The 24,206-nt window shown below is 46.8% G+C and overlaps 1 protein-coding gene across 5 annotated transcripts in view; it reads left to right on the top strand.

The window, feature by feature from the left end:
- Nucleotides 1-24,206, top strand: part of PRDM16 (PR/SET domain 16) — a 454,646-nt gene that overhangs the window by 396,507 nt on the left and 33,933 nt on the right. For 4 of the 5 annotated variants that reach the window (XM_081016025.1, XM_081016026.1, XM_081016024.1 and 1 more), the window contains exons 5-10: nucleotides 6,614-6,716; nucleotides 14,120-14,318; nucleotides 14,523-14,670; nucleotides 15,630-15,783; nucleotides 18,012-19,416; nucleotides 22,783-22,870. In XM_081016025.1, the coding sequence (XP_080872151.1) occupies nucleotides 6,614-6,716; nucleotides 14,120-14,318; nucleotides 14,523-14,670; nucleotides 15,630-15,783; nucleotides 18,012-19,416; nucleotides 22,783-22,870 (2,097 nt within the window). The remainder of the gene's footprint in view (nucleotides 1-6,613; nucleotides 6,717-14,119; nucleotides 14,319-14,522; nucleotides 14,671-15,629; nucleotides 15,784-18,011; nucleotides 19,417-22,782; nucleotides 22,871-24,206) is intronic. The other variant, XM_081016023.1, reaches the window with a different exon arrangement.

Genomic DNA, 24,206 nt, shown 5'->3' with positions numbered 1-24,206 from the left:
ATTCATATCTGACTGAGCGGGTGGTGCCTTCTGGAATGAATTTCTGTTCATTCTTTTTTTGCTGCATTGAAAGATCCTTACAAGGGATTTTTCTGTTGTTTTAGCTTCGGGTTTAGCACTTAGGTTTATTTGAGGAATAAGGTCCTTCCTTTATGTATCCACCTTCAAGGAAGCTTTCGAGAGATGGCTCTAACTCTTGCTAGGTGGAAGGAAGGAAGCGGTAGGATATACAGTGTACCAGTTTTGGGGAAGTGATTCCCTTGTCACTCGACATCCTTTTCATTGGTAAACGGTGCCCTCTAGCGGGCGAACGAAAAACGCGGATGCACCCCCTCAGAGAACGTGAGAATGCCTTTCAAAATAAAGGTCCATAAATCCAACAAGTTAAAAAGCAGCAGTTCGTGATCCAGCCTTATCCATTTATTAAAATTATATCTGACAGGCTAGTTGGCTAAATCTGGGTGAGATGTGTCAGAAATGGGTTCACTTTGAAAAGCAGAGGGTAAACCAAGACAGAGGAGAAACAATAGTTGTTTTGTGCCTATAAGGCCAACAAGGAATGAAATACTGCTCCTTCTGTCTCGCGCGGGGTGGTATATATCACACACTGAATGAATCATTCTTTGAGCACAACGGAATTTCAGCATTTCCTCAGGAGTTGCTTAGATGCATCACCAAATATCGGCTAAAACCAAATTCAGAGCGAATTCACAGCTTCTGAAACAGCTGTGTGATTTTCAAGGGAACATTTGATGGTGATGATGGGGGGGGGAGATTATAGATTATCCCCAGGACCGCTGCATGCCACCAAAGTCATTTTGCTTCCAAGGAACAATAAGATTAGTATTAACGATATATGTGCAGCCCATGTTGTTACATAGACTTTATTCTGTGTTCTGCTGTGTTGTGTTTTAATTGTCGGTGTGGATTGCACACCGTCATTTTAATTTTTGTTTTGTAATATTTTATAACGTATGTGTGTTGTTAAGCATTCCAGGGGAAAGGACAGGATAAAAGAATGAGAAATCAATAATACTGCAGGTTGCTTTAGGTTCTTAATGCAAGTTTCTTTCTTTCTCTCCCTCTATCTACACCTTTATAGCTACCTGTTTCTAAGAGTGCCACTTTGCATGGCAAAAATTAAAAGCAGATCCCTCACATGGGATTCTAATATTAAGAAACTTAAACTAGTCTTCCCTGACGTGCTGCCCTCCAAATGCCCTTGCGGGTACTTATTAATTACGTACCACTTAATGGCAATATTGGCAATAACGCCAACTACACAGATATTAAAATATAAACATCCATAATTAAGAGACACACTGAAACAATCCCATTAAAGCATTAAAATATAAGCACCCATAATTAAAATGGGGGGAACAATTCCATTAAAACAGTACACCAATTAAAACAAGAGATGAGAGGTCAAAGGTGGAAAGATCATAGGAATGCCTGTGTAAATAGGTGCATCTTCCACAGCCGACGGAATGCTAGTGCGGATGGCGCTTCTCTCATTGGACGCTAGCTCCCATCCTCCCTGGCCATTGGCTGTGCTGGCTGGGGTTGATGGGAGTTGGAGTCCAGAAACATCTGGAGGGCCTCAGGTTGGGGATGGATGTTTTAGGGGAGGGAAGGGGGAGGAAACCACTGCTGGCTCCTGGTTTTCCAGGGCAGGTGGGCATTGTGCTCACAGCAGGCTCTCGTTTCCTGAATGTGTTCTCCACCTCCTCCTTATCACTATCATTGCTGCCCACTCCTATCTTTCTTTCCACCCATTCCACACCAACCTCCAAAGGTAAAAGACAAAGCAGGCAAAGGCTGCTGCTCCATTCCCCAGCTACTCATATGCAGAGAACAGAGGTGAGCAAGCAGCACATGGAGAAAAGAGTGGACCAGGAAGCTCCAGGGATTGGCAATGGGCCCTTACTGGTGTGGGGGCCTTGGCTAGTGCCCAGTGATGTCAGGCCCTGCTGCCAGCCCTGGAGGGAACGCTAGGGGTAAATCTGGACCAATGCATTATCAAGAACTTTGGACTGTATCCAATGTTTACGGTTGTTGTTGTTGTTTAGTCATTTAGTCGTGTCCGCTCTTCATGACCCCATGGACCAGAGCACGCCAGGCACTCCTGTCTTCCACTGCCTCCTGCAGTTTGGTCAAACTCATGCTGGTAGCTTCGAGAACACTGTCCAACCATCTTGTCCTCTGTCATCCCCTTCTCCTTGTGCCCTCCATCTTTCCCAACATCAGGGTCTTTTCCAGGGAGTCTTCTCTTCTCATGAAGGGGCCAAAGTATTGGAGCCTCAGCTTCAGGATCTGTCCTTCTAGTGAGCACTCAAGGCTGATTTCCTTCAGAATGGAGAGGTTTGATCTTCTTGCAGTCTATGGGACTCTCAAGAGTCTCCTCCAGCACCATAATTCAAAAGCATCAATTCTTTATGGTCCAGCTCTCACTTTCATACATAACTACTGGGAAAACCATAGCTTCCTATTGAAATGACTAGACCTGACTAACTTAGTTCTATTAATTCAGCAGGTCTACTGTGAGTCAGGCTTAGTTGGGTGCAACCCTTTATTTTGGTGAGTAAAGGTTTGCTTGCTTGTTTGGAGTATTGGTCATTAATTTGCAAGATAGCATGGATATCTAGCTATATAAGTTCTCAGGGGAAATTTCCCCATCTCTGAGGAGGTTGCCATTTTCCACCATGTCATAGGCCGCAGGTTAGGCTCAGCTATTATCTCCCAGCTCCCCACTCTAGTGAAGATTTCTGTTTAGAAAGAGACTCGCGAGTATTGAAAGACCAATGCAGCTGCTGCCTCTAGTTGCAGTCACCAGGCTGTGAAACATCACACTGTGGGATGTGTCAAGCCACCTGCCCCTTCCTCTCTGTGGAAAGGTCCCCTCCACGGCGGGTGCTGACAATGCAGCCTTAGGACACTTGCGTCAAAAGCTAATATGCTGTTTTTGCAAGGCTGGTTGCACAAAACACATGAGCTTATTTTTTTGAAGTCAGGACAGATATTTACAAGCAGCAAAAGAACGAGAGGGGAAAAGAAGGCATCAAATATAAACCAGGGGCATGGTCTTAGAGGGTTCAGTTGTCTATTATTATTATTATTATTATTATTATTATTATTATTATTATTTGCAAACATTTTCATACTGCCAATGTTAAGGAAAAGTACCCCCCCCCCCAGGGAACAGCATAAGGGGTTGTAGATAATGCTAGACCTGCTCAGCCCAGTATACCTGAAGTAGTGTCTCCACCCCCATCGTATGGCCCAGACATGGAGGTCCAGCGCCGAGGGCCTTCGGGCGGTTCCCTCGCTGCAAGAAGCCAAGTTACAGGGAACCAGGCAGAGGGCCTTCTCAGTAGTGGCACCCTCCCTGTGGAATGCCCTCCCACCAGATGTCAAAGAGAAGAACAACTACCAACTTTTAGAAGAACAACTTTTAGAAGACATCTGAAGGCAGCCCTGTTTAGGGAAGCTTTTAATGTTTAACAGACCAGTGTATTTTAATACTTTGTTGGAAGCCACCCAGGGTGGCTGGGGAGACCCAGCCAGATGGGCAGGGTATAAATAAATTATTATTATTATTATTATTATTATTATTATTATTATTATTATTATCATCACTGCAACCCCATAGTTGCCTTTGACTGGACTTAACTGTCCAGGGGTCCTTTACCTTTATGTTTACCTGAGCAGCCTAAGCAAAGCCCTGCTACACCTTCGGTCTCTTTGGGGCTTCCTCTGCCCTCACCTACATTCTCTTCAGGCTCCTCTGATCTCCGATCTCAGGAAGGGTCTCTTCACAAGCCACGAGGGCTCTCCAGCTCTCTCCTGCCATTTCCTGCTTTGAATCTATTTCTATCCTGGCACTATGCATATACATGGTTGCGTACGAGGGAAGAGTGCATAAGTGAGGGGGACGCCTGTATTTTAACCCCCCCTGGGGGTTATAAATAAATTGAGCAATAATAACAAAATCTCTCCCATAACTACTAGCATTGTTATAAATTTAAATTTTCAGTTATAATGCAGGGGGAAAGGGCATAAGTTTGGATATATTTCTGGGACTCAGTCATGCTGCAACAGTTGGCAGCAGTAATGAAAGAGGGGAAATTGCAGGAGGGGAGAGGGATCTTGTCCTCAGGTCCTAATTGTGGTTCTTCCACAGGCATCTGGTTAGCCACTCTGGGGATAGGATACTGGGCTAGATGGGCCATTGGTCCAATCCAGCAAGTTCTTCTTGTGTTCTTATGTGATTCATTTTCAACACTGAGTGACACACATTTATGCCGCATTTATAAGCTGTGGGTCTTCTGATTGGATTTCTTCTTTTGGGAAACAAAGTAAAGCAGCGGCGTAGCGTGGGTTGTCAGCACCCAGTGCAAGGCAAGTAATTTGCGCCCCCTAACCCGGGGCAAGGCAAGTAATTTGTGCCCCCTAAGTCGGGGCAAGGCAAGTAATTTGCGCCCCCTAACCCCTAACCTGCCGCCGCTGCCAGCTTCTTCTTGCTGCTGCCTGGTCTGGTGTGGTTCTTTCCCGCGCTCAGCGCTGCACTGGGCGGCCGCTGCACTGTCCCTCCCCCAGATAGTCCCTCGCTCTCTCTCCGCACCGCACGCCTGGCACCCACCCCCTCCACAGTGGGCGGCGACCCAGCGGCTCTGATCGGATTCGCACAGCCAGCACTGCAGTGAGAGAGAGTGAGTGAGCCAGGTAGGGGCAGAGAGCTGCGAGTGCGAGCGCGCCCCCCCCAGATGTTGGGCCCGGTGCGCCCGGTGCGGCCGGCACCCCCTGCACCCCCCACGCTACGCCACTGAAGTAAAGGGACACTGACAGTATTGTTGTTTTTTTGTGGTGGAGTTACTTGACAACTGGCATCCTGTGATTTGTTGAATTGTGGTCAAGATCAATTTCCCTCTCCCCCTCAAAGACAAAAAAATTAATACATGGACAACATGAATTCATATTGTTATCCATGATGGCCTCAATTGTTTTCGAAGCACAAAATCAGTAGTACAACACAGACCTGTATCATGGCTGCACATTGGTTGTGCAACTGTCTACTTTGGGAATCGTTTTCATTACAAATCTTGGGCCTGTTGTGGAAGCCCTAGCTGGTACAGGATGCGGCTGCTAGACAAGGGGGTGGGCAGATGGTCAACCAGATATGACCCTCTTGCTAAAACATCTGCATCATCTGCCAATGTGCCACTGGACGAGTTTCAAGGTTCTTGTGCTGATATGAAAAACCCTTGAAAAACAAACAAACATGGGTATACTTTTAGGATTGCTCGACCCTTTCTATCCCAGCTCAGTTTCGGAGATCATCCACCCCCACCCCACCCCAGGCAATGGCTAAATGTAAGATGTGATTAATAAACTCAAGTAGACAATTATCTAGATTAGAAATGGCCACAACTTTGTTGATTACAGGTATAGGTGGGGTTTTGGCTCAGGCATTGGGTGTAGATCCGTTCCAGCCCCCACCCCCGACAATAACAAAAATTCTTTAATTTAAAAAAGGTTAGGGAATTCAGCTCCCCCAAGTTCCTACTCAAAAACAACCCTGTTGTTAATGGTCTTTTATGTTTTATCACTATACAGCACCCCGATATTTTATGATACAGCAGAATAGAGGTGGGGTGGGTGGTTTTTTGTTTTTTTTTTTACAAATAAATAAACCCAGTGCTAGCTAACATTCTTGAACCAGCTGCCTGTTCCATGTACTTCTCTATTACCAGGAATGTGTGACTTTGGAGATGGTGGTTGGTGCAGAAGTGGGGGATTGTTGATATTCATGACTGCTTGGGCTCTGCCATGACTGTATAGCTCCTGCATATGGGCAAATGGGTTTTCCATCATTCACTTTGTGGCTGACCCACAGATCACTATTGCACGCTCATAGTTTGGCTTGCAACTGAAGTGGTTGAGACTGGTTGAGTGAGGAGCATTGCACGTACCCATGAGGGATGTTGCTCCATGCATCAGAGAGGAAGATTTCAAGCATAACAAAAACCAGAAAAGTACAAGAAGCATGATAGAGACCAATATTTGGGGTTGCATCTAATTCTTCTCAGAGTAGAGCCATCCTTCAGTGCTGAATGGAATTAGGAGCTCCTTCTCACCCGAAAAGCTCTGTGAAGACATCAAAGCTATGCAGACCTTTGGATCATTCCACATATAGGGGTGTGTTGAAAACCCCTTCCTTGCAGGCAACACCCTTGGGGCACTGTGATCTTCACTCGGGCGGAAGTGGGAAGACTTTTGCAAGGCCACTGACCAACTCCCCCCTCCAAACAATGCAAGTTTGTGTTGGAAGGTGTATTTGCCAATCAGGAAAAAAAAGATATGTGCTTTGAGCTATATTGAATTGTGACTTTTCCCCCTCTGAGTCCATGAAAATCTGGCAAACTTAGCATATGACTAATAGCCGGGAGCAGGGATGGGGGGTGGGGTAAAAACTGAAAAGAGCCAAGATCAAACAGATCAAGGGGCAATTTTCTTTTTCCCTCTGGGGGAAAAAAGGCCTTTAAGTCATACGAAAGTGACTGTGCAGATTTAATATTTTCTCTTCTCTTCTCTCTCTTTCATTGCAAATGTCTAGATTTATTATAAAGTTATTAAAGAAATTGAACCCGGAGAAGAGCTGCTGATGTATATGAAAGAAGGTACTTATCCGACTGGGAACATCCCACCCAGTTTGGAAGGTAAGCATTCTTACACGAACACACTCTGCAACCTTGCCCCATTTCCTTCAAGACATGAAGCTCCCTGAACACGCACACAACGAACAAAAAATGATGAAGTAGTTAGAATAACTCACCTATGAGAAAAGGTTCCAACATGTGGGGTGTTTTAGTTTTAGGAGTGAATAAGGGATTGGGGACATGATAGAGGTAATTAAAATTATGCATGGTTTGGTAAAAGTGGATAATGCTATAAAACACTGGGGTGATCCAATGTAGCTGAATGCTGGACAATTCAGGTCAGAAAACAGGACTGGACTCTTACACACCTTCCATCGTTGGAATTTTCTCGCCCAATATATAATGATGGCCGCCAACTTGGATGGCTTTGAAGAAGGCAAAGTCAAGGACGACAAGGCTATCAGTGTTACTAGCCACAATAGCTGTGTCCTCCCTCCACTACCAGAGGCAATATGCTTCTGAATGCTGGTTTTTGGGAATCACAAGTGGGTAGAGGTGTTATTGTACTCGCCTCCTGCTTGTAGGCTTTTCATAATGTGCATCTGGTTGGCCACTGTGAGAACAGGATGCTGGACTAGACACTGCCTTGGCCCAGCGTGGCTCATGAAATGTATCATAAAGAGGAGGCCGCAGAGGGGATGCAAAGCATCGACACCTTTTTTTTATCAAGCGGTTTGCGGAGGGAACAAATTATGCAGCTTGCAATGCAGAACTGAAACGAAACTGAGAGCCAGCACCACGGTTCTTGGTATGGCAAGCCAAGAGGGTCAATGCACTAGAGTGTTTCTTTTCGGCTTGTTATTCTGCCCCATTGTCTGATTGTAGCACTTCCATCATAAGAGTGACGAGCTCTGCCAAGAAGTGGACTACAGTATCTGCATCCGCAAAGGGTGACGAGTTGGCAGCTATTTAATTCGTTTTCTTCATCCTCATTGCAGGAGAGCTATGCTGAGGAACTGACCTTTGGCATGTACAGTGGTACCTCGCAAGACGAAAAACGCGCAAGACGAAAGAGTTTTCCGTTTTTTTGAGTCGTTCCGCAAGACAAATTTCCCTATGGGCTTGCTTCGCACGACGAAACGTCTTGCGAGTTCTTGCGAGTTTGTTTCCTTTTTCTTAAAGCCGCTAAGCCGCTAAGCCGTTAATAGCCGCTAAGCCGCTAAGCCGCTAAGCCGTTAATAGCCGTGCTTTGCAAGACGAAAAAACCACAAGATGAAGAGACTTGCGGAACGGATTAATTTCGTCTTGCGAGGCACCACTGTACACTACTCTCCGCTCTGTAAAAGGGAATGCTTTTTGGCAGGGGTGGGCTGGGAGATTCTGCAGGCATGGTGGCTGCATCAGCAGCCCTGGGTGTGGACCTTTCTGCTTCTGAAGTTGCCCTGTGGGCATGGGAAGGGCTGTAGCTCAAAAGCAGAGCATCTGCCTTGCATGCAGAAGGCTACAGGTTCTGTCCCCAGCGCCCCCAGATAGGGCTCTGACTGCCTCCTCTCACATATCCTGCTGTGTAGGTAGACCAATGGGTCTGACTAAGTATAAGGCACCTTCCTATTTCCCCGTGTCTTAAGAGAAGTTCCATAGCTCAGTGGTAGAGCACCCGCTTTGCATGCAGCAGTTCCCAGGTTTGATCCCCATCATCTCCAGGCAGGGCTGCCAGTCAGTGTATGACGATACTGAACTAGATGGAACAGCAGGTCTGACAAAGGAAAAGGCATCATCTTCTGGGTTGAAGCCACGGTGTTACAGCTTCCATGCCACTGACCCATGCTCAGAATTGGGCTCTTAAGCCAAACTGCATGCTCCCAGCAGCCACGTGGTACGGTCCTTCCTGGACTGTAGGTGTGATGATACTGAGGGAGGAAATGAAACAAATGGGAGAAGAAGGCTGCTTAGTTCTGGAAGATCTGTTGAGCGTCATACATTTCATTTAATTCCAAAATGACACATTTCTGAATCTACCCGGGCAGGGCGAACCCCCCAAAAAACCCCATTTACCTTGCTTCCAACAATGTTCCATTTTTGACATGCCACAGTATTTATCTACCACCTCCTAATAGCGTATCAAGTAGCAGGCAGTTGCCAGCTAATTGCTTCCCAAACATAATAACCTATCATCATCAAACATTTGACTTTTTAAATACTTTGTCTTTCTTCTTTTCCTCTTTTTTATCCCCCCCCCTCTTTTTTTTGCCTTCGACAAGGCTCGGTCTCTCCCCCCACCTTGCTTTTCCAGTGCAACTCTGAATTGCACAAGAAAGGAAATGTTAAAATGTTCCACACAAAGATAATTAAAATCTTTTTCTCCAAGCCGCAGCCAAATGTGGCAGACCCCCTTATCACTGCAGGAATTTTGAGCAGGGCTCTTGAATTCCTTTGAGATACGGTTCTGGTAGATTAGCATGTAGATCCTACAATTATGTTCCCCTTGGTCTCTTTGAAAGCTATTACGGCCTGATGTAATTTTTTCTCTCCCCTTCCTCTTCTCCCCCGGTTACTTTCTCACTATGTCCTAAGTGTTCCTGATGGAACATAAGGCAGAAGCGTGTAACACAAATTTGACAAAGAGGGCAGGAAAGAATGACAGAAAAGAATTGCCTGGAGAGATTCAATCCCTCCCTTAATGCCATGAGTCCTAATCTAACCCCAAGGAACATGGGAAGCCACCTTAATACAAGTGTGGCCATTGGTCCATCTAGTGGTCTGTCTACACTGATGGGCAGCCTCTCTCAAGGATTTCAGCCATTATGATTTCAGGCAAAAGCCAGTGTTGTGCAGAGGTTAGAGCAGAGCTTTCCAAACTGTGTGTCGCGACACATAAGAGTGTCGGCTGCAGGGCTGGAAAGGGGTTAGCTTCATCTCTGGTTTGCTAATAAAACTGAATTACCGTGTCACAAAATGATGCATGTCTATAAAGTGTGTCACCAGCATGAAAAGTTTGGAAAGCTCTGGGTTAGAGTGTCGCACTTAGGGAGACCAGGGTTTGGATCCCCGTGAAGCTCACTGGGTGACCTTTGGGCCAGTAACTTACTCTTGGCCGAACCTACCTCACAGGGTTATTGTGGGGATTGATTGGGGAGTGGGAGAACCTTGCATGCCACTTTGAGCTCCATGGAGAAAAAGATGGACAGATGGATGGATGGATAGATAGATGATAGATAGATAGATGATAGATAGAGATAGATGATAGATAGATAGATAGATAGATAGATGATAGATAGATGTTAGACATAGATAGATGTTAGACATAGATAGATAGATGATAGATGATAGATAGATGATAGCTAGATGATAGACAGATAGATGATAGATGATAGAGATAGATAGATAGATGATAGATAGATAGATAGATAGATCGATAGATCGATATAGATAGATAGATATAAATAGATGTTAGATTAGATACATAGATAGATAGATAGATAGATAGATAGATAGATAGATAGAACTATCTCTCTGAGCCTGATACCTGGAGATGTTGAGGATTAAATTTGGGACCTTTTCATGCAAGGCAGATGCTCTACCACTGATCTATGTCTCTCCACAAAACCCTTACACTTGTGCCTTCACACTAAACTCTGGTTTGGCTTGGCGTTATGTGTGAACCAGCTCTACTAACATGCTTTAGGGCAGTGGTGAGGAAGCTTTTCCAGACCAGGGGGCCCCATTTCCTCAGCTGTGGGTGTGGCAAAAGTACAGGCATGGCCAGACAACACACTGCTTTCTGGGTAAAATCACTAGGGGAAGATGCAGAACAGGGCCAATGAGGGGGGCGGGCCAGTGTGTATGACCTGTGGAGACTCCCAAGGTCTGGAGGGTCAGTCCACAAACCTGAGGCTGCACAGACCTGCTTTGAGGGTCCTGCGCTCCCTTCCCCATAAAGTCAGAGAGAGATTTAGAGCTCTATAGGGGTTGGTTATTTCCCACTGAGCAGTGTGAACTGTAGGATATCTGACTGCAGTAGGTGTCCTGTTTTGCACCCAACACAGACTACTAATGGATAACTTCGTTCAGCAGACATATAGTTCAAGCATGACAATGCAGAAAACAGGCGAGATGTTCAGAACTGGGGGGAAGCACTGAAGATGTCCCAACAGTTCCCACACCAAGCTTTTAAGTATGAGGCGTGATGCACTCGACCACGAGGCTCGCTCACTTGGAGGGGATGTGAGGATTGCAAGCGCCCATTCATCCAGGGTGGGCGGGAGGCAATACCTGGTTCTGGGCAGCAGGACTACGCCCTCTTATTCATGCTCCTGATTGTTTGCTGCTGCCTTCAGAGTTTCCTCCCACCTTGGCTGCCCAAAGCCCTCCCCAGCCTCCATTTAGACCCTCTGCTCTTCCTGTAGACCATGGGGAGCAGCCAGCACCCGGGAACCCCCTTCTGAAGTGGCTGGAGTCAAAGCACAACAGGGAGATGCCCCCCATCCTCTGACCCCACTTCCCAGCAACCAGCCTCTCTAATAGGGGGACCACATGCCCCAGTTTAGAGAGAATGGTCTTCTCAGTCCAGTGTCAAGATAAGGAACTATAAAAAGAGAGTGCAGCATTGAACTTGCCCATCAACCCTTTAAGACCTAGACCCTTGTAAGACCTGGAACACAAACTGAGCAGACACACCAGCCACCTGAGCCCTGTTGTTCCCACTAGAGTGAGATGTCTTGTATTCCTGTTTAAAGGATTATAGATCTGTCTGAGTTTGCATTTGTTAATAATAATAATAATAATAATAATAATAATAATAATAATAATAATAATATTTATACCCTGCCCATCTGGCTGGGTTTCCCCAGCCACTCTGGGCAGCTTCCAACAAAGTATTAAAGTACAGTGGTCTGTTAAATATTAAAAGCTTCCTTAAAGAGGGCTGCCTTCTTATGTCTTCTAAAAGTCTGGTAGTTGTTCTTCTCTTTGACATCTGGTGGCAGGGTGTTCCACAGGGCAGGTGCCACTACCGAGAAGGCCCTCTGCCTGGTTCCCTGTAACTTGGCTTCTCGCAGTGAGGGAACCACCAGAAGGCCCTCGGCACTGGACCTCAGTGTCTAGGCAAAACGATGGGGGTGGAGACGCTCCTTCAAGAATTAGAACATGTGAACATTATGGGTTGTTTCCAGGGCTGGTCCTACCTAACATTGATGGACATGACTAACTTAGGTCATTAATTTCAATCCGTCTACTCCCCACAGGACCTAGCTGCATACAGCCCTATTGAAATCACTGTCATCTTTCACCTTCTGTTTTCAAGATCCCTGTCTCTCTTTTTGGGCAATGCAAAAGTGGCTTTATATAAGGGTTGTATCCAATGTAGTCCTATGCAACATGGACCCATGGGGAGCAATAGATGTGACTAACTTAGGTCCATTCATTTCAGTGGTCTACTCTGTGAAGGACTGGCGTTGGATACAACCCTCTCTCTCTCTCTCTCTCTCTCTCTCATTAACACCTCTGTTTATTTGCTCATCTTTTTAAATTGAATGTTATGGTTTGTTCTGTAAATATGAATAAGAACAGTTTAAAAAGTAGTGACAGTTACAGGCTTTATATTAGCAGTAAAACTGTTAGAGGAAGCGAGTGAGTAAGAGGCTTTAATTACAAAGCAAACTTCTGAAACGGAGGATTTCAGTGCTGAGGAAGGTGGGAAACCGTAAAGCAAAAGCAGGAAAAAAGAAGAAGAAGAAATTTACCAAAGCTTCTGTTTCAAGCGAGGAGGAAGAAATCCTGCTCTGTCCCGACTCTCCTCCCAGAAACCGCTCTGCTGGAAAATTTACAGCGCTAAGCCGATTGTTTGGTTTGGCACTCTGGTCAGGATGCTGTCTTGTAAACTTAATAATAGCTGCCCTCCTTTTAATTTGTTTGACCTTGACTACAATAATTTATTATGTGCGTTAGAAGGTTTCTCTCTCTCCCTCCTCCCCCCGTCACTTTTCTTTAAAACAAAGAATTTGGCTTCTTCCCCTTGACTGCGTGGAAAGAGCTGTGCCTCGGAATTCCCTTTGGCTTCAGTTGCTCATGTGGCGGCTGGTTAGCAATCGACTTCATATTTAAACAGAGGACACAGTTTTATTTTTTTATTTTCCCATTTTACATGTATATTTGAATCCCTGGAAAACCTAAAAGGCTGTTTTTTCCTCATTGGAAAGACATAATTAATCTTGGTCTTGGTGAATGGTTAGCTCAGCATCTCTCTACATTTTGTCAGTGCTGCTGACAATGTCTGCTTTTTCGTTCACCCTCCGCCTCACCCCCACCTTAAGTCTGCCTTCAGATTAAACTCTCTGGGCTAGGGAGGTAAGAAGGTTTTCCATTCTGCATTCCCATGCAGCGCTGTCTCCATCCTGCTGCAGTTTGCCTTCTGCCAAGACCATCGTTACTTCTCTCACTGGCCATTGCGACAGAATTGTGCAGCCTGGATAATCTGCAGAACAAATTACGCAATTGATTGCGTAAATAATGCAAGATGCATTGTCTTTCCATCATTCCACCCCATTCATTTCAACACAAATAAAAAAGGGGTGTGTGTAATCAATTGCATATTGTTTGCATATCGTTTTGGCTCTGGTCCCACTTGCATGACATAAAAAGGTTCCTCGCTTCTATGATACAGGAAGAACCATAAGAAGAGCCTGCTGGATTAGACAAATGGCCCCTCTTCTCCAGCGTCCTGTTTCCCCAGAGACCAACCAGATGGCTTGGGGAGGCCTCAAGGCAAATCTGTTCCTTTTGGGCTCTCATTCTTCCAGCCTCAAGTTCCGTTCTCCACATTTCCACATCAGTTGGCAATGCAGGAGGCGGGGAAGTCCTCATGAAAATTAATCAGCATTTTACATAAGAAGAGCCTTGCTGGATCAGGCCAATGTCCCATCTAGTCCAGCATCCTATTCTCACAGGGACCAACCAGATGCTTGTTGGGAAGCCAGCAATCAGGATTCAAGCACAAGAGTGATCTCCCTTCCTGTGGTTTCCAGCAATCAGGGTTCAGAACCATTGCTGTCTCCAAATGTGGGGGCAGAGCATAGTCATCACAGCTAGTAGCCAGCCCTCTGCTCTGTGAGTTTTAATCCATGTAGGTTGGTGACCCCAGCCCTGTCTCCTTCAGCATCTGGTTGGCCATTGGGAAAACAAGATGCTGGGCTGAACAGCCCTGATCCAGCAGGGCTCTTCTGATGTTGTCCTGTTCTCCACTCCACTCCGCACAGTGTGGTGTAGTGGTTAAGAGCGGTAGACTTGTAATCTGGTGAACTGGGTAACCTTGGGCTAGTCACACTTCTTTGAAGTCTCTCAGCCCCACTCACCTCACAGAGTGCTTATTGTGAGGGAAATGAGAATGTTAGCTGCTTTGAGACTCCTTCGGGTAGCGATAAAGCGGGATATCAAATCCAAACTCTTTTTCTTCCTTCCTTCCTTAGAAGTGCACACGTACCGCTGCGAGGACTGCGATGAACTCTTCCAGTCAAAGATGGACATGAGGCGGCACAAAAAATACTCTTGCAATGCCGTCAGCTCCCTCTACGAGACCCTCAGCGAGGAGATCAAGCAGGAAGGGGCTTCCGATGGGCAGGTCCACGAGTGCAAGGATTGTGAGAGGATGTTCCCAAACAAATACAGGTAATGCACCTGGGAACCGGTGAGATGCTGAGCATCCTGGCTGGGGCTGGTTGGAGTTGGTCCAGGACACCTGGGGGGCACCAGGTTTACTCTGTAGCCCTCTTACCCTGTTAGACCTCTTTCAAAAGTAGGCTTGCTAGAGTTAGTAGCGATGGGAAGACCTGTAGTATCTGTGCAACATGTCCACCCATTTCTCTCTTTCAGCTTGGAACAGCACATGATCATCCACACTGAGGAACGGGAGTACAAATGTGACCAGTGTCCGAAGGCCTTCAACTGGAAATCAAACCTGATTCGTCACCAGATGTCGCACGATAGCGGCAAGCGATTTGAATGTGAAAACTGTGTAAAGGTATGGCTGTGATGGGCGCCATTGATTGACTCTGGTTGTGGTCCCAACCACTCAAGAGGATCAACCCTACCTTCCTTTGAAGATGGGGAAATAAAGGGACAGAGGAAGACTATTTTGAAATAAAACAAATGCCATGGATTGGCTGGACACAGAGGAATGGTGGGAGACACTGGGGAACTCCCAAGGGAAGAAGGCTCAGAGCCCTGAAAGAGGTGGTGGGATGAAGATGAGTGGTCAGAGGGAGAAGACTGGGAGTAAGTGGAGGGGTTGGCAGCTAAGGAGGCAACGGCTTAGTGAGCTGGGAGAGTCTGTGGCAGAGAGAAGTGCAGAAGGCAGAGAGGAGGGAGGCCAAGAGGCAGAGATGAGTCAGGCTGGTGAAGAAGCCAGGGTTTTTCTCCCTCCTGCTACAACAGGCTCCCCTCACCAATGGAGTCGCAGTACTAGGAGAGGCTTGAAGAGGGAGGGACAGAGACAGACATGCAGGCACAGTCTCAGATTGCTTGGGAAGGACCCGGGAGAGGAGGAGACTTGCTGTGGGAAGGCGGGGACCTTCAGTCCCCACAACTGCCTCTTAGGCACAAGACCTACTAAGAAGAGTTGATGTGCTCATTAGGCCTGGTGCTCTTGAGCTGACCTTATACTTCCAATAAAGCGTTAACTTCACTTACTCCATATGATTTATTGCTGACTTGCTCTTGGCAACAGTTCTTTAAAGACACTTTAATCTCAAAAATAAACCCTACCTCACAGGGCTGTTGTGGGATGGGAATTAAAGGAGGTGGGGCAGAACCACATATGTTGCCCTAAGCCCCTTGGTGGGGGGGAGGTGGGATATAAATGAAATGAAATAAATAAGTCGCCAGTAAACAGAACTTCACGGTGAGATGAATTTATGTGGCTTTGTTCCTCAAAAAAGTTCTCTCTCTCTCTCTCTCTCTTTCTGCACTCCCTATTTCCAGGTGTTTACTGACCCCAGCAACCTCCAGAGGCACATCCGTTCTCAGCACGTCGGCGCACGGGCGCACGCTTGCCCTGACTGTGGGAAAACCTTTGCCACTTCTTCCGGCTTAAAGCAGCACAAGCACATTCACAGCACTGTCAAACCTTTCATATGTAAGTTGTCATGGCTGCCTCTGAGAGCGGGCCAGCCACTATAATTGCACATATCCTGAGCTGCAGCCTCCACCGCCACCCCCTCCGGCCTCTGCCAGCAGCAGCCGCTGTAATTTTATAGGTCAGAGCACCAGATTAAATTCTGCCGCAATTCCCACCCCCCACTTCACACACGGCTCCTGTTTTTTCAGTAAACATTTGAGGCAGGGTTTTTTTTGTTTTTGACAGGTTAAAAGCTGAACTCTGCAGTCAGTCGGGCCAATTTTGCCTGTGCGCGTTTCGTTGCAGCAAGCGCACACCCACCCACACCCACACGCCGCCACCCCCCCAAATCCTAGGAACATAGGAAACTGACTTATACAGAGTCAGACCATTGATCTCTCTAGCTCAGAATTGCCTCCAATGACTGGCAGGGACTCTCCAGGCTTTCACTCAGGGGGAGTCTCCCCCAACCCTACCTGGAGATGCCGGTCTTTGAACCTGGGACCTTCTGCATGCAATGCAGATGTCGCAGGCTATGGGGACCTTTTGGTCTGATCCACGAGGCTCTTCCTGTGTCTGTGCAATGAGCCCTTCCCCACTTCATCCCTGCACCCTTTCTTGGGCAGAAATAACCAACTCTGGGCAGCTTCCAACACACATAAAAATATAATAAAACGTTAAAAGTTAAAAACTTCCCTATACAGGGCTGCCTTCAGATGACTTCTAAAAGTTGTGTAGTTCTCTATCTCCTTGACATCTGATGGGAAGGTGTTGCACAGGGACGGTGCCACTACCAAGAAGGCCTTCTGCCTGGTTCCCTGTAGTTTTGCTTCTCACAGTGAGGGAACTACCAGAAGGCCCTCAGAGGAGAACCTCAGTGTCTGGGCTGAGCGATGGGGGTGGAGATACTTCTTCAGGTATACTGGGCCAGGCCATTTAGGGTTTTAAAGGTTAGCACCAACACTTTGAATTGTGCTCGGAAACATACTGGGAGCCAGTGAAGATCCTTTAGGACCGGTGTTATATTCTTTAGGGAAGGCTGAGAAGGCCCTCTGCCTGGTTCCCTTAACTTTATTGTGCCAGAAGGCCCTCAGAGCTGGACCTCAGTGTCCAGGCTGGACGATGGGGATGGAGACCCTCCTTCAGGTATACAAGGCTGAGCAGTTTGTTAACTGTGTTGGGCATTGTAGCTCTGTGATGGGTAAATTGCAGCTCCCAGGGTTCTCTGGGACAAGCCCCATGCTTTTTAAATGTGCAGTGGATGTGTTTTAAGCATATGGTGTGGATGTGATCGTCATCTTCTACACAAGGAATTGTCTCAGCCAATATTTCCAGTGAGGTAATAGGCTTGGTAAGCCAAAGTACGACTTCGGGTTCACATGAGGGGCAGCAATCAAACTGCTAGCACATTTGCAAAGCTAAGCAGGGTCCGGTGTGGTTTCAAATTGGATGGGGAACCCCGTGTTGAGATTGCTGCATTGCAGGAGGTTGGAATAGATAACGCTTAGGGTCCCTTTCAACTCTACAATTCTAGGATGCAGCATTTCTGCAAATTTGCTCGCTGCGAGATCCTTTGCTGCTGGGAACTGGGGAAGTTGCTGGCTCACCAGGGCAAGACAGCACTGAGCTACATGGGCTGAGGGGTTATGTTTGCAATTTATATGTAAAATTATGTTGCTCCTCCCCACCCCACCCATTGCTCAGCTTCAACAGGGTGGCACCCAAAACCAGTAAAAAACAACAACAAACAATTATTTCAGGTTGCATCCAATTAAGTCCTTTTTTTAAAAAAAACTATCAATTATTTATTGATTAAGATTTGCATGTCTATACAAACATTATGTGCTATCTCTTAACAGGTAAAAATAATTATATAAAATAGAATATTTATAAAGAAAAAAAGAAATAAAGAAGTAACAAAGATAAGAAACGAAGAAATAATTTTTTTAAAAAATAGACAAAGTTATTTGCATAGTAAAAGTACTCATCCGCACAATCCTTCCCATCCTTCTCATTATACTGTTTGATATAACATTCTTTTTTATACAGGTTTACATTGTATAATATCATTTCTTTCTGCTTTGTATACGTTCCTTTGATCTTTTTCTTTACAAATATCACTCAATCACTCACCCAACTAAGTCCTATTCATGACTTTATTATGAAACACCACCTGATTTCCAACCAGTTCTTTCATATTAATTTCATATTGGGTTTTGGTGTTTTGGTTTCTGTTGATGCTTTAGGTGAGGTCTGCCACAAGTCCTACACGCAGTTCTCCAACCTGTGCCGCCACAAGCGCATGCATGCCGACTGCCGGACCCAGATCAAGTGCAAGGACTGCGGCCAGATGTTCAGCACCACCTCCTCACTCAACAAGCACCGTCGCTTCTGCGAGGGGAAGAACCATTACAACCCCGGGGGGATATTTGGGCCAGGCTTGCCTCTCACTCCCAGCTCAATGATGGACAAATCCAAGCCATCTCCTGCCCTTAACCATGCCAGCCTGGGGTTCAGCGATTACTTCCCATCCCGGCAGCACCCTGGAGGGCTCCCCTTCTCCCCCGCTCCCCCAGCGTTCCCATCCCTCGCCCCTGGGTTCCCGGGCATCTTCCCTCCTTCGCTGTACCCCAGGCCCCCTTTATTACCTCCGACGCCGCTGCTGAAAAGCCCCCTCAACCACACTCAAGATGCCAAACTTCCCAGCCCCCTGGGCAACCCAGCCCTCCCTCTGATCTCGGCCGTGAGCAACAGCGGCCACCCCACCTCCGGGGAGGAGCGTTACAACAGCAGCAACCTGGGAAACTCCTACCTGGAGAAGCTCAAGGCCAGGACCAGCGACATGTCAGACGCGAGCGACTTCGAGGACGTCAACACCACCACAGGAACGGACCTGGATACCACCACCGGGACAGGGTCTGACCTGGAGAGTGACGCAGAGAGCGATCGGGACAAAATGAAGGAGAAGAGCAAGCCGTCCGAGAGCAAGCCGGATTTCGGCAGCGGCGCAGTGCCCACCAGTTCCGCCAACAACATGAGCGACCTCCCCCTCTTCTACTCGCAGCATTCCTTTTTCCCTCCCCCCGAAGAGCAGCTCCTCCCCATGGCGGGAGCAGCCAACGACTCCATCAAGGCCATCGCCTCCATCGCGGAGAAGTACTTTGGGCCCGGCTTCATGGGGATGCAGGAGAAGAAGATGGGCTCCCTCCCGTACCATTCCATGTTCCCGTTCCAGTTTCTCCCCAACTTTCCCCATTCGCTGTACCCTTTTACGGACCGCACCCTCAACCACAGCTTGCTGGTCAAGGCAGAACCAAAGTCGCCCAGGGACCTTCACAAACTGGGCAGCACCAGCTCCGAGTCGCCCTTCGACCTTACCACAAAGCCAAAAGAAATCAAGCCAGCCTTGCCGCCCCCCAAAGTCCCGCCCGCTCACCCGTCCGGGGAGGAGCAGCCGCTGGATCTCAGCATCGGCAACCGCATCCGGGCCAGTCAGAATGGGAGCCGGGACTCCCGGAGGAACCACGTGTACGGAGAAAGGAAGTTGTTGGCCAGTGAAGTATTACCCAAGATCTCTCAGGCTCAGATGCCGCCACAGCCATCACTGCATTACGCCAAACCGTCTCCTTTTTTCATGGACCCCATATACAGGTATTAACATAGCCTGCCTTAATCGCACACGTTTGCAACTGAGGCCAACTGAGCCCCAGCGACAACGGTGGTGGCAAGCAGTGGTTGGGGTTGCCACCGCTACTGAGTTACCCCAACCCTGGTGTGTGAAGCAATCACTCGGGTCTGGTCTACTTGCCAGCAAAGTTCTCAGGGACTGGGCAGAAGGGGAATGGTGGAGACCGCCTCCCCAACCTAACCGAAGGAAGAGGAAGACAGTAGATTTGCAACAGGGGTTTGAGGGAGGTCACAGCTCAGAGGCAGATGAGGGGGAAAGTTGGAAAATCATGGGAGAGCTAGAGCAACACCCAGCTGACATGTCACTAGAAAGCATTCCAGAGCCTCCATCTCCCAGAACCTGGCGAGCCTTGAAAGTAGGAGAGCAAAGAGCTCAAAAACAGAGGGCTCATAGCAGCACCCATAGAGGAGACAATGAGAATGACGAAAGAGGAAGTGGGAGAGACGGGGGGTGGAGATTCACTTGGTACCCAAGAGGCTGTGTTCTATAGCCTCTCTCTGTAAAGACTGAAATAAAAAAGGATGGTAAGAAACTTTATACTTTCCTGAGCAACCAGCTAGGAGCCCCTGACAGCATCCTGACAAAAGTTGACTGTTAGTTGTGGCTGCAACATGGTTATGTTGTATATCACGTTGTATCCAATGAAAGCCTGTGCAAAGTAGACCCACTTTAATTAATGGACATGACTGAACTAGGCCCATTAATTTCCATTTTATTCATTGAAATGAACGGTGCTGGGTCCTTAACATTGAAGCGATAACTTTAGTTAAAAACAACTCAGTTCCTCAGCCCAGTGGCCAATAGATTCACCCCCATATCCAGTGACATTGACAAACATAATACACATGGATCAATTAAAATGAAATAAAATGTGCAGTTGCATGAAGCAAATATTTTCCAAAGCCAATATCTGTGGCCAGACATGCTCTGATGAATAGGGTTTCTTCCGTGGCAGGTAAACAAAACAGAACACCAACTTGAGCACGACTCCAAAAGTGTAATTGCTTTTTTTATGATGTGCTGCAGCAAACATTTCTTTCCAAATTGAAAAAAGAAGACATTTTAGTCTTCTGCCAGCAATGGCCATCTCCACCACCAGAAGATAGAGTCAGGGGTGCCAACTTAAATAAAATATTTAGAGTGGGGCAAGTAAGCCCCTCCCCACATAATCGGTCACATGACACGGTGCACACAAACTATTTGAATAGCAATGCCCATTAACTTTGGGGGGGCCTGGCCCCCTCAAATATTTTATGGGGGGGCATGAAGACCCTAGGAGTTTACTCCTATGGATAGAGTCATTTGAAAACAAGCTGACTGTTGGCTTAGGAGATTGTTTTCATCAAGTTATCATCTTAAAGCTTTTTTGCCTGTGCAATAGGTATATATGTAACTCATAGGCTACCTTAACTTCTTTTGTAGCAAATTAATGAGCACGACTAACTTAGGTCCACCCATTTAAATGGATCTATTCTGATCAAACATATAGCACATGCACTCCTGATTGTTCTTGGTCTGATACAGTCATACCTTGGTTTTTGAACAGAATGCGTTCCAGAAGTCTGTTTGACTTCCAGAACATTTGGAAACCAAGGCATGGCTTCCTATTGGCTGCAGGAGCATCCTGCAGTCAATCAGAAACTGTGGAAGCCGCACCAGATGTTCGGATTCCAAGGCAAAGTTTGCAAACCAGAACAGCTATTTCCAGGTTTGCAATGTTCGAGTTCCAAGTTGTTCATGAACTAAACTGTTCAAAAATCAAGGTACAGCTGTAAAGGGCACTAGCCAGATAAGCTCTTCTTACCTTTTTGTTGTTGTTGTTCTTAAGTATTGTTGTTGGCATTCATCTGCCTTGAGAGACAGTGGTTGTGCTCCTCCAAGGGTGAAGTCAAACCACTGTGTTAGCAGCACCAAAGTGATCTCCCTGGGGCACAAGCCTGGGCAGTGTGTGTGGAGGTCCTGGGCTGCCCAGATGACAAACTCCCACTCTTGAGCTCGCTGATGTGGTCCAAAGGAAAGCAGAGCAATACCTTTGGCATCAGCTTGGCTGCAGGAGTTGCCAGAAAGAGGCGTACAAGATGCCATCCCACTGTTTGAGGGAATTGTGTAGGGTTTAAGTATATAGGCTTGTATAGGACAAGTGGGTCCAAAATTAGGAAACCAGAAACCGTGATCTGCAAATCATGCATGGTGGAGAAGTTTGGGAAACCATGACGTCAATATGGGAAGATGCCAAGGAACTGTCTGCCAAGGTGATGTTGGCTGGGCATGTTGAGAAACCAGGAGGGGGGGGGTAAGGAAGAGGAACTTGAGTTTTCTCAAGATCTCTTTTCAGATTGGTACTCCATGAGGAGGGCTTCCTTGTTCTCACTCTTGAGATCCTAAGGACTTTGCTCAAAGCTTTATGTTGCCTCTCCTAATCATGCTCATCTAGGAATGCCATTCCAGGTATGAAAAATGGCCCTGACCATTTTCGGCTTTGTTCCTTGGGAAATAACGACGGTAACAGTAGAGATGGAAGTTATTCCAGTGGGATTCCAGCACCTCTGCGTAAGGGCTGGAAAACGTACCAAAATAACAGAGGTTGGAGGAAGCTTTGCCAGTCAAAACAGAAAGGCAGGAAACGGCACAGGAGCAGAAGACAGATGAATTAGATGGATCAGGGGAGGGGGGGGGGACATGCTCAGTGAGTTCCTGGGAGATGTGAAGGATTAGTAGCGGGTTCTTTTTTGGGGGGGGGGGAGATTTCAAAGTTAGAAACAAGTCAAAGGTTGTAAATTCAACTGAGGATGCCATGAGTTAGCAGTCTGGCAAGCTCAGAAAATAGAGAAATGCAAGTTGGACCCGTAACATATTATTGCTGCTCAAGGACACATTTCAGCAAGGTGGAAACACTAAGGCAGGACCAGTGAGAGGTATGGCTTTGGGAAAGTTGTGAGGGCCAGATAGATAGCCCTGGGGGGCCACATTTGGCCCCTGGGTTGGAGGTCCTTCACTCATGCTCTTAAACCATGAATGGGCCTGCTCTGAGTGGGGCTAATGTTTGTTTCAGCCCATTGTTATCTTCCTGGCACAACAGTAAGGCATCCCTTGGCAGAAACCAGGAAGGGTAGATTATATATACATACATTCTTAGTTCAGTTGGTAGAGCATGGGACTCTTAATCCCAGGTTCATGGGTTCATGTCTCATGTTGGGCAAAAGATTCCTGCATGGCAGAGGGTTGGACTACATGGCCCTCATGGTCTCTTCCAACTCTACAATTCTATGATTCTTCTGGTTTTCCCTGGAGGCCCTGTGAGGTATGTAACCCTCTGTATTGCTGTCCAGCAGGGTGGAGAAGCGGAAGGTGGTAGATTCAGTGGGCGCATTGAAGGAGAAGTATCTGAGACCATCCCCACTGCTTTTTCATCCCCAGGTAAGACCAAAAAAAAGAAAAGTTGAATTTGACTTAAGTGCAGTTTGATGAGAACCGACTTTGTCTGGAACTTCCCGGACAGATGTGTGGATCAGAGCAGCGGACTGTATCCAGCTATGACCTACTTTGAGTAGACCCATTGAAATGACTGGGCCTAAGTTAATCATGTTCCTTAACTTCTACTATTAGTAGGTCTGGCAGAGACTACAGCTCATCATTTTGCAATTCCCTGGATTTTGCAGTAGTTTCCAACTCAGAAAATCAGCCCCAAAAAGGCACTGCAAAACACACACACAAAAAGTTCATTTGTGGAGATAGAATAAATTTTATTTTTAAAATAAATTTTATTGGTGTGTGTGTCCCCCCCCCCCCCCCAGGTACAAACCTAGCACACCAGAGATAAATGTTCTACCCCAGCCAGGCACTTGTTTCTAGCCTGACAGCAACAACATTATTGTTATTGTTATTAGCCTTATTTGAACACCAGGCCTTTTCAGAGCACCCAAAGCTCTGAGATACTTTGCAAGTTCTCATGAGACTCTTGATCTCAAGGTTGTGGGTTCGAGCCCAACGATCGGCAAAAAAACTCCTTCATTGCAGGGGGTTGGACTTGATGACCCTCATGGTGCCTTCCAATTCTACAATTCTATGATTCTATTATTCTAAGGGCCCTCATAACTGAACACACAAAAATGACGTTTCATTGAATGAGACCATTGGCCTAGTGCTATCAAGAGCAGAGTGGCAGGGTCTTGTGATTCTGCAGGGTCTTGTGTGTTTCCACGACTTTGCTAAAAGATCTATAAGGCCCCTGCACAGGGGTCCCACCATATTAGGGGCCCCTTACTTCACTCTCAGCTTTAAGCACATTTGCTATCCTTTAAGCAGAGGGGCTAGCGATATAGCACAAGCCATCAGTGTCACATCCCAATTTCCCTTGTGTTGGAAACAGTAAGAGTCTACCCTGTGGTTTCATTTACAGGGTACTCAACAACCATTGTTTTGCGGCTGGAGCTTTTCCCGCCCGATATGGTTTTGCTTTCACAGCTAAACTTAGTTCCTTCATTGTTTTGTCTCAGCCTGAGAGTTTGGTTAATAACTTCCCCCGATTTTCCATTTGAGGAGGTCCTACAATGGTGACAGGCTGGCCAGGGACATCCTGTGTTTGTGTGGGTTAGAATAGCAGGAGAGAAATGATCTGATAGCTGTCCCAGAAAGTCTGGTGAGAAAGCTATGCGCTCCGAGAAAGACTGTGTGCTGGGGGCGCAGAAGGGTCTAAAAGTCAATCTCATAAAATTTGGACCGTGGAAAACATCTGTCACATTGGTTGTCTGTC

This window comes from Podarcis pityusensis (genome assembly GCF_964106645.2).
Source record: "Podarcis pityusensis genome assembly, chromosome: 8".
Lineage (NCBI taxonomy): Eukaryota > Metazoa > Chordata > Lepidosauria > Squamata > Lacertidae > Podarcis > Podarcis pityusensis.
Note: the sequence above shows the minus strand (reverse complement) of the source record. Positions and strands in the feature narration are given on the sequence as shown.